At 37.3% G+C, this 11,455-nt stretch overlaps 1 protein-coding gene across 1 annotated transcript in view; it reads right to left on the reverse strand.

Annotated features, from left to right (window-relative positions):
• si:ch211-57n23.4 (immunoglobulin superfamily DCC subclass member 3) overlaps positions 1 to 7,984 on the reverse strand; it is a 40,343-nt gene extending 32,359 nt beyond the window's left edge. Inside the window, exon 1 of the mRNA XM_038304048.1 lies at positions 7,657 to 7,984. Coding sequence (XP_038159976.1) covers positions 7,657 to 7,696 — 40 coding nt within the window. The 5' untranslated portion in view covers positions 7,697 to 7,984. The remainder of the gene's footprint in view (positions 1 to 7,656) is intronic.
• Positions 7,985 to 11,455: the final 3,471 nt, after the last annotated feature.

The raw sequence follows: 11,455 nt of genomic DNA on the forward strand, positions 1-11,455 counted from the left end.
CTCACACTGAGCCTGGTTCTGCTGGAGGTTTCTTCCTGTTAAAAATAAGTTTTTCCTCTCCTCTGTTGCTACAAACATGCTTAGGGTGAGGGACACCTTTGGAGTCAATGACTCCAGGCAATCAACGGGTTTTCCTTAGATAGAAAACTTTGACTGTATTGAGCTGGTTTAGTTGTCTCTGTTAAATGCCTTGAGATGACATGTGTTGTGAATCGGCGCTATATAAATTAATTAAACTGAAATGAATTTATATTCTTTTGAAATGGTAGTATAGTTCTATTTTGTTTAAAATATTCAAACAATGACTTTTATAAAACTGAAAATGCTCTGCTCTTAAAATGTAGACGTAATAACCAACCAGCCTAGACTGAGAGTTAGTTCAGATGACTTGGAAAGTATTGACATAAGAAAACCTGTCATACAGGAGAATTATGGTGAGTCTTGGTGAATCTGCCTGGTTTTCATCTTCCTGAATGCAAGTAGATAAGCAGCCAAGGAGGACAACACCAAAGTTTAGGCTCCAAAAGCGAATGACTGAAAGTGTTGCCAGGGTCAAGTTTGTAGACACTCTATTGAGGCGGGGGCATTGATGACAATGCTATTGTGACTATGCTTATTTGCACCCAACCCCCAGCAACCCCAGTTAAAAGTTCCCATCATCCACCATACATCCAGGGGCACCATCTGCCCCTTCTTTATAATTCCAGTCAACCCCCCGAATTTTTCCGTCCTTTCAGATCCATCTCAGAGGTGACTTTCCCATGCTACCAAATCTCACATCCTCACCCTTGTCCCATTTTCTCTATGACCATGGTGACACCCACAGTCTTGTTTCGGGGTTAATGTCCTCATATGCAAAGAATCCCAAAGCTTAACAAAAGATGATCCGCTTCGCAGCTGGGAAACATCGACATTCACGTATGCACTTGAACTAGAGGGAGACATGATCAATGTCACTGTGCAATTCTGGATTCTGCTCCACTAAATCACACTGAAGTCTGTGGTTTCTCTGCAGGGTTTCCTCCAACATCCCTCCTGATGTTTGAACTCTGGAGCCATTTCTGATACAGATTGTAGAGTAATAGTCATTGTTAATCTGGTAAATAATAGTTCTAGTTTCGTAGATTTTCTGATTTCAGCAATGACCTCGGTCAGATTAGTTTCCAAAGCATAGAAGCTTGGGTAGGTTTACGATCATAAGGTTAGTTATTAAAGAAGGTTGCTTTGAATGGAAAACAGTTTATGTCATTATATGAATATTAATCTGATCTATAATACTATAATCTAACACTGAGACAGTAAACTTTTAAAAGATGGTATGTAAAACAAGCATCAATCGTGGAAAAAATCTGTTTTGATTTTTACTTTTTTTTTAATGCCCATGGTTTTGTTTTTTGTTTTTTAACAGAAAACAAGACATCCAGATGCTGCTAACCAGATGCTCAGTCCTGTAATAATAAAACACGCTGGCGTTTAGAACAGAATCACAAGAGAGCTTGTGTAGCTTCTGTAACGAGCTAAACTGTTTTTAAATGTCTGAACATGATTGCACAAGGGTTTTCTAATCATCAATTAGCCTTCTGAGCCAATGAGCAAACACATTGTACCATTAGAACACTGGAGTGATAGTTGCTGGAAATGGGCCTCTATACAGCTATGTAGATATTGCACCAAAAACCAGACATTTGCAGCTAGAATAGTCATTTACCACATTAGCAATGTATAGAGGGTATTTCTTTTAAGCTAAGACTAGTTTAAAGTTATCATCATTGAAAAGTACAGTGCTTTTCCTTCAAAAATAAGGACATTTCAATGTGACCACAAACTTTTGAATGGTCGTGTACATTTGAAAAAATAGAAAATAAGGTTAAAAGAGGAAGACTAGTTTGTTAATAGGCCACAGAATTTAGGAAAATCCTTAAAAAACTGATTTGCAGATCTTTGTTTTAGATTGTGGTACTAAATATGATGGGACTGGCCCGACCAGGCTGTACACAGGAGGAACCACATTTCTAAATTACATCCTGATATCTTCTGTTCTGTCCTGAAGTACAATCAAACTTGATTGATCTCTGCAATCTGCCCAGAGGACCACCTCACTATTTTCTTCAGACAGCTCAGGATTTCTGATCAAGTCTAAACTGAATCAGTAATACCAGATAAAACTGATTCTACAAGTTTTACACAATGCAAACCAAGGGTATCAAACTCAAGTCACTAAGGGCCGTATCTTGCAACTTTAAAAGATGTCCCTTGTTTAACACTCCTGAATAAAATGGCTGAATTACCTCCTCAGATGCAGTTTAGTTCTCCAGACTCCTATTAATGACCTGGTTGTTTGATCCAGGTCGGTTTAAGGACACACGCATCTTAAAGTTGCAGCAACCGTCTAGCACTGAATTTTGACACCTCTGATGTAAAAGGACAGAGTTAAAGATTAGGATGATGGCAAGGTGGCTTTTCAGCCTCAAAGACATGGAGGTCATCGCAAACGATGAATCATGACTTTCTGCAGCATTGGTTTTATATTCATCCTATCCCATCAGATGATACCTGTATGTGTATTTTATTATCTAATTCCAATTTCTGAAAATTTTGGGTTTTGTTGGCCTCACTAAAATTTTGCCCAAAAAGATCAGAACTGATTCATTGTCATTCATTTTCATCTGCTGCTAACAGAAAAAAAATAACTATTTTCTGTGCCCCATTAAGAAAGCCAACATCTGCCTTCTTGTTCAAAGCAGCTTCCTACTCAACTGAGACGTGAGTGTTAAACCCCCCCCTCTCTTTAGTGCCTTATAACCTTTGATTCCCCCATCCCTCAACCCATAGAATAAAGGTACGGTCTCCAACTGAGCAGATGGGCTGGGGGGTAGTTAACAGATATGGTAAAATGTTCTGTTTGGGAGGTTTCGTACCACTGGATGTTCAGTTGTGCTATAAAGAGACTAAAGGTTTTACTATCTGAATAAGTCATTTTTGATGAGGGCTGTCTAAACAGTTTAATTCTGAAGTATGGCCAATTTGAAGCTATGATTTCGTGGGTTAGAACTTTTTTCTGTTTTAGTTTTTTGCAATATATGATATAAATTGCTTAAACGGAAACATGTCTTCTTCAAATGCCTGATTGTCTTCATTACTGATCCAAAACAATTAAGACGAACCTTTTTCAATCTTTATTTATTTAACTATAAGCTCACATAACAGTGAAAACAGTCTAATGGACTATTAATGGATAGCTCACATCTATAAAAAAAAATAACTTTAAACTCTACTGTAACTTTAAGTCCTGTTGTTATTATTTTTCCTTTTTTTCCCTTCATTTTGTTAATTCTGTCATTTGATTTACATATTTATATCTGGAAATGTTTTGTAAATGTTGTCGTGAATGGCACATCCTTGTTTTTACTTGTCACATCTGTGGAGAAGAAAGGTAGGTGTTCTTCAATGACCTAATTGTTACTCTTGTTACTATCGATGCATTTGTGTGTTGGTCACTACCAGCTATTCTCCTACTGCCATCTCACATCCAGGGACCCTACTGTGGTGGAGGTCTACATATGTTCGGCAGGAGAGAACTGGCACCAAGGCACTAGCATGATAGCCTGGTGAGACCATCCTGATCTCGCGAGCTTTCAAGGTTTCACTCGCAGATCAGTCTGGAGACTCTCCGTTTAAGAAAACTTTTAGCCGTTCACCAAACGAACGTCCAATCAGCGTTGGCTTTGAGGCGGGTTGAGGTGTGACGCAACGAGAAGCGCGACAGTTCAGTCTAAAGAACATGGCGGCTTCAGCCGATGAAACTAGCGTTAGCGTGGCTATCGAGCAAGTTTTATTGGAATTACAGAGTATTTCTTCACTGAAAGAAGAGCAAAACACTGCTCTGGAGGCTTTTCTCAGAGGAAAAGATGTTTTTGCTCTTCTCCCGACTGGTTTCTGCAAGAGTAGCCTGGCTTGTGGTTGTGTTTTCGTCGTCACTCTGTTAGTACGTCATATGCTTCGTTGATCTGATTGGTTTATTTGGCCCGTCTATCACCAACATAGGCCAATCAGCTAACCAGTATTTTCGCCCCTTCCCAAAATTAGTTCAACGGAAGGTTTCCAGATGGATATGCGGAGCAAATCCATCTGGCGGAGTCAGGTTACTAGCATGAATCTCCTGCCCGGAAGCAGCGCCCCAGCTGGCCAAGTGAAAATTAAGTCCTACAATCAAGAAGAAGCAGCAAATGTAGTTCAGTAAGCTAAACTGTGATGTTCTTGGAATGACTGAAGAAAACGGTCGTATATTTTTTGTAACCAGTGCTTTGGTATTACATGAGTCCAACTATGAGAGATTGCTTATCTAAGAATATCTCTTCAGACAGTCATTAATAATGGAACAAACCTTACTAAATATCCAGTATTGTGGACCATTCATGTTCATCTGTAAATATGTGTGTTACTGTAGGTTAGCTGGCCTCTCTTCGATGCAAGTTTGTCCTTGTATGGTGGTTTTTATGTATATCTTTGTTGTACTGTGGTAGACTGATGACCTGTGTATGTATCCCACCTCTACCTAAACAACCCCTGGGACATAGGCAGGTATTTTAATGAATTCTTCATAATAAACATTTAGGATAAGGACTTTTATTAAATGATATTGAAAGAATTGAGTTTGAGTGAGTAGATATTAATATTTCAGATTAAAATTATCTCTAAAGTTTTACTTGAACGCAAACATATGTTGATATGGCATCAGATGACGGACACCCTATTATGGTACATCTACTGGAAAATTACATTATTTTAAGGCCGTATTGCCACTATAATGAGGTTTTAGAATTGCCAGGAAACCTCGTCAATATTATCCAGTGCTTGAAGACCCCCAGAAGCGATGAGGACCCCAACGGTCAAGCCTGGATATGTAGATTGGAGAGGATGGGGGTAGCTGTGTCCAGCCTGAAGCATTCTCCACACCCACTGCTGGCCCTGAACTTCACAGATCTACAACCTCCTCCTCCAAACAAAGGGGACTGAAAGAAGAAAATGTGGGGGCAGGGGTCCTCATTTCATTATGCAAATTTGAACTTTTTTTGAAGACATGTCTGTGTGACATTGAACTTTTAAGTGCTGCGAAACTAAGTTGGAAATGAAAAATATATGCAGCTTTAAAGGTGTCAAGAAACAAAATGCAAATACTTTGCTACTTTACTTAAGTAGAAATTTCGACTATCTATGCTTTACTGGAGTCATTATTTTTTTTAGACAGCTTTTTACTTCTACTCCTTACATTTTTGATATAGACTCATTAGTTTTGTTTCATTTAAGCTCATTTTCATTATGGCCTGTTGGTATTTAAAATAAATCTAAATCATCAAAATGACTTTTTTTATTAAGACGTTTAATTTAATTTCTTTGTGGTTGTTCACCACATACCAAAGATAAATTTGACACTGTTACCATTAGTTATAAAACTAAGAAAATTAAGTATGAGGAAGTTATCATCCAGAATTGTAGAAAATTTTTCCTTTAATGGGGTGGTGCAGTGAAGCTTATATTATTCTAAACTCACATTTTAACTGCATTACTTTTACTTCTATACTTTAAGAAGTTTTAAAAATTGCACTAATACACTTTTACTTGAGTAAAAAGCTTAAGTTCATACTTTAACTTTTACAAAAGTATTTTTAAACAGTAGGATTTATACTTCCACTGAAGTTATATTATATCCACTGAAGTATATTACTGAAGTAATATACATTCATACTTCTCGCACCTCTGTTTAGACTTGATACCTATCAGATCTGTCATTTTCAAAAATACTACTTCCAATTTAACTTGTGATGCATTTGGATTTTACTTCTGTATCCTGAATGTGTTCATCAGAGTAGAAACCAAAACAACAAACTGGAAGAAGTAAAGCATCCACCAATTCCCTGATCAGATTAAGAAAAAGGTTTTCAAATTGGGAATTTTAGGCTTAAAACCTGAAGACTTTGCCTTAAAAAAGGTTTCAAGTTCTAGTCGGTTTGCTTTATTTATATATACTATGGATGTTCCAAAAAGCTTTATCTATTATTGTAAACTCACTATTGTTCATTTTACTTTTCTGGGCTGTAGATGTTTTTGTTAATTTTATGAACAGTCCTTGTCCTTAATAGGCAAATGCTCACAAGGTGATTTGACATCCATATACTATTTTCTTATCTTTAGCAGTGCATATCATATTAATCGAATCAGTAGTCTTCAGCATTCAAATTGCCACTTCTCAGCAAATGGTGAACATTTCTCAAGGATCATGAGAAAGCTTCAGCACTACTAGGTTTAAACGTGGAACCATGCATAAAACCTCAGGTGAGAAAAACTTTAAAAAAAAAACAGCCCCAAAATGGCGCAGTCAGTTTCTGCTGTCATATACCTATTTTATAGGTGAAACGGTTCAGTTTCCTACTCTGAAAAAGACTAGAAAATTTCATCCTAGTTTAGAAAGAAGTGCAGACGCTGTTGAGAAACAACATTTGAATTTGATCGGAAAAAATCTAAACAGAACTTTAAGACCATAAAATTGAACCTTTACTTGGGTTTAAACTCGTGTATCTCAACAGACTTCCTCCAGATTGAGACGTTTGTCTCATTTCTGTGTCCTTGCAGGAAACATCAGCTACCACAGACCCTTTGTCTCCATGCAACCAAAGACTGGGTTAATCAATATTGGACCCAAAGCCTGACGGCGAGGGGTCGGACACAGTCATGGACAGCTGTAGGGGGATTACCCTATAAACACATATCCTTAATAAGGTCTCAGTGTGAGAGCAGACAGGGGGCAGTGTTATGGAGATGAGGGTGTCAAGGTCAAGTCACCGGGGTCTGAGGACTTTTAGGGTTACTATTGTGTCCATACCCTCCCCTCCAGGCTCACACGGCTCTGTTAACGCAACAAAAAAGCAAAGGTCAAAGGTCGGGATCAGTTTTTGTGGCCTCGGTTGAAGACGGATTATCTAAAACCTCACTTCTCCTCTAATAAGAATACGCCTGCATCTTAAATTCGGTCTGTTTATTTTCATCCAATGTATTTATACTCAAAACTCTCTTAAAAGGGAAGACATTTTCATAAGGATTTACCTATAATGGTAAATGTGTTTTAAAACCTTTAAATCCCTCTGTTAGTTTTAAGGTTTAGGTGCCTCAGCTAGTGTTAAACCCACACAAGGTCCAAACCAAAGCCTGTATCGGACATTAACAAAAACCTACTCACACATCATTTAAATTATGAATATTGAGAACCACGGATTTAAGCAGGTTGGACTGGAAAAAAACATTTAATTTAGGATAATTAAAAAAGCAGACAGCAACTCTTATAATGATATTACATGTTTTCACACGCACAAAAAAAAGCATTTCTAAAGATTTTGCAGAATCTTAATAGGTAATTTAGAAAAGATTTATCTGATTATGCCTTTATATAGAAAATATCAGTTTAACTGCATTCAATAGAACATCTACAAATTAAAACTTGTTTAAATGTTTAATTTTACCAATAATTTCACATAGCCAGAATCATATTCAGTATTCAGGCTAAATCAATCAAATTCAAATTTTACGTGGGACCTATTAATAAAGACTTAAAACACAGCAAACAATCAATGACAAAGAGCAAAAAAGTAAAACTGTACTTACTTAAAGCTGACAGACATGTGAGGAGGATAATGTTTTTCATTTTGGTCCTTGACCCTCCAGCCTCCTTGGCATTAAAAGCCTTTGAAACCACAAAAAGCCAAAAGTTGCAAAGTAATCCAACTGGAAAGCCAACTAATGATAAAACCAACTGTACATTCCCTTAATTTAAAGCTAGTTTTGTTTCCATTAAAGCATTACTGATGTTCTTTGGTTCAGCATGTAGCCCTCATAAGGCTGCTGACCATGTCCAAAGCTGCTCTGAGGAATGGATGAGGGAGACACCTAAGCCAGGCCACAGCTCGTTACATATTCAGCCTCATTGTTTTCAGTGAATGGACGGAGGAGCTCACTGACCACTGGTAGGTCAGTACCCTATCAGCCAATCGCAGTGCTATGATCAAGGGGTGGTCGCTACATGGAAAGCCTGATATTCATTTAAAAAGGGGCGCCTAAAGACAGACACCTACCCAACCCCAGAGCCTTTTGAGCCAGCTGGGGCCTGAGCAGGAAGCATCACTCAAAATCAAAGTCTCAGTCCTGGCAGCTTTATTCAATATATTTTGATTTCTAGAAATACAGATTTTTTTAACACAAAACTAACAAAAAATTAACAGTAGTATCTGAAATATAAACCAATAATTTTAAAAGATTCAATTCAGTTCATTTCTATAGCGCCAATTCACAACACATGTCATCTTAAGGCACTTTACAGTTAAACTAGATCATCCAGTCAGATTGATTCAAAGTTTTCTATCTAAGGAAAACCAGCTGATTGCATCGACTCATTGACTCTTCAGCAATCCCTCACACTAAGCATACTTGTAGCGACAGTGGAGAGGAAAAACTAATTTTAACAGGAAGAAACCTCCAGTAGAACCAGGCTCAGTGTGAGCGGCCATCTGCTGAGGCCGACTGAGGTTCTAGGAGACAGAAGCAGACATAGAAAAAGAAGCATAGATACAAAAAGCAGCTGTAAAAGGCGGCGCCGTCCAGGAAACACACAGCCAGGCAGACAAGCTCCGAGCCAGCTCCCATGTTAGAGGATTAAGAGAGCACATCCAGTTAGTCACAGTCAGAGAAACAGGACTACACTGGAAAACAGGCCAAGCTCCAACATCTAGAAACAAAGGTGTTGATGGCAGCAGAACAGCTGATATTTCTCTCCAGGGTGGAGTCACAGCCAAACAGGAACAGACCAGATGAAGCTACTATGAGAAAAGCAGAGAGAGCAGAACGTTAGAGATTGAACTAACAGATTCTGCAGAGTGGGAGAATAGAGATAGAATGAAGCAGAATGATGAACTGGGGGTCCCTATGTCCTCCAGAAGTCTTAACCTATAGCAGCATAACTATAGAGAGGTTCTAGTTCGAAGCTCCAGACCTTGAGCATACCACTGGGAGGCAGAGCTGGAAATCCCTGCTGAAAGCTCTCTGCTGCAGCCAGCCTGTGAGGGATTTCCTGCTGCCGTTCGTAGCAGCTGGAAGTGAAAAGAAAGAGTTTTAACAGAATGCCAAAAGTTTGCGCAGCAGTAATCAAAGCAAAAGGTGGCCACTTTTAAGAACCTAGAATATAAAACATATATTTTGTTGTTTCACAGTTTTTTTTTGTCAAATATATAATTCCACATGTGTTAATTAATAGTTTTGATGCCTTTAGTGTAAATCTACAATTTTCATAGACGTGAAAATAAAGAGAAGTCTTTGAATGAGAAAATGTCCAAACTGTTGGTCTGTAGTGTACACATGGGCGTACGTTTGCATAGGGACCATAGGGACATGTCCCTACCAAAATTTTGGACCGACCTACTTGTTCCTACCAATAATTGGATGTGGACAACATGATTATAATTTACTATACAGCAGTAGTTGTTGCAGCAGTGGCTTCTTTTCCTCTCTCAGCTCCTCTGCCTGGTAGCTGCAGCTGCCTGGTCTCTCCTGTCCCTTTAGACATAGCAGCGCATCAACTGTGCTGCACTGTTTAACTCTCTGATTTTTCTGCCTTAAGTTCCATCTTCTCTCTCTCCGATTGTTTGTTTTCTAGTCTGTATGTGTGCGCGTGCATGCTTGGAGCACGAAAAAAAAAAAAATGATGCTAGAATATGGCGGTTACCAAAATTAATATTAGGCTACATAACTAGTCCCAATTAAAAAACTAAATATTATTTACGCTAAAACAGACGAAAGCTTCTGATTGCAGTTCCGTAAAGAAGCAGGAGAGAGTTTGGATTTGTGGAACTTGAGAAATGAAAGTAACCAAAGTTAGGATTTCTTTCTAAAACTAAATATTCTGAGTCAGACAGGAGTGCAGAAAACTGCTGTTAAAATGAACAAAGACTGTAAACTATCAACATTTCTGATTCCCTTTCACCAATATTTCTTTGCTATTAATGTTTTCATTTTGACGGCAGTTCAGGTATAAATGACAGGTTTTATTTCTTTTGTAGAACATAACAACATGAGAAGGATGCTAAAGATCTGCTACTTTTTGTTTTCCACATAAAAATAGTTCTATCTAGAAATAGGATTTAAGAAAAACAGAGGAACTCTATTTACACTGATTCTATTTTTCTAGATTTCCACACGTCTATAAGTAAATTAGTACATTAGTCTGCTAAATAATGCTTGAATCTGGCTGTTTATTGTGGATACTACTACATTACAGATAAGATAGTGTTATATTGTATTTTTTATTTGTTAAAAGTGATTTTATATTTGAATAAACTAAGGCTTATTCTTAGTGTTGTGTTTGTAGATGATGCCACTAAAAAAGAAAATAGACATTAGGAGCTATTTAAACAGTCAGACAGTGAGCAATATAGGATGATGATAAAAGGTGTTGTTACATTTAATCCTTTAATATTAAAAACACACTTGTATATAATAGAAACATTATATGATTGTAGGAAAGATATAATGATGCAGGGCAGCCTCAGGGTGAAGCAGCTGCCCTTCACTGCTTCATGATGGAAGAAATGTGTTTGGAATGCTATCATAAAATTAGGGCTGCAACAAATGATTATCTTGCAAATTGATTAATCGGTCGATTATTTTTTTCGATGAATCGATTAATAATCAGATCAGTTAAAGGTTCCTTAAAGAAGATTTTTTACAAAATGAACCCAGGTGAAACAGAAACGTTTCTTCTTGAAGGGTTCTGGATGGAGAATTTTGAAGGACAAAAACTTTTCTTTTTTGTCTTAAATGCAAAATGTTTACATATTTTTTACAGTCGTCATATAATTCCTGCTCTAGGTGTGTCGCTCTGTTGACTAAAGACATGTTTTACAGTCTCAATACTCCAGTTAATGATTAATTGATTACTAAATTAGTTGACGATTATTTAAATAATCGATTAATATGATTAATTGTTTCAGCCGTCAATAAAATACATGAAATGGGCGACATAGAGTAACTACAGCCCAGATGCAGAACTTGTATAGTGAAGTTAATATTTTAAATGCTCAGTATCAGTTCCTCGTATAGTTCCAGTGCTCATGTAAATACAATATTTATTTGCTGTCCCTTTAATGTATTATTTTGCAAGATACAGAGAGAACATATTAGATAAAATAAATAAGAGTGGGTTTTACCCCTGTTTACCTCTACACAATTTTATATCTTCAAAAAAAAAAAAAAAAACAGGATAAATCCAAATATAACAGGCATATTTAGACTAAATTTGGTTAAATAGGCGCAGGTAAGTTTAAATGCAAACATTTTCAAAGTGGAAAAAAGTCCTTATTCCACATTTATCAGAGCCAGTGATGCTTTAAGCATTGATAAACAGCATCTAGTGCGT

This window comes from Cyprinodon tularosa, unplaced genomic scaffold (genome assembly GCF_016077235.1).
Source record: "Cyprinodon tularosa strain WSP-4 unplaced genomic scaffold, ASM1607723v1 ctg524, whole genome shotgun sequence".
In the NCBI taxonomy this organism is placed as follows: Eukaryota; Metazoa; Chordata; class Actinopteri; order Cyprinodontiformes; family Cyprinodontidae; genus Cyprinodon; species Cyprinodon tularosa.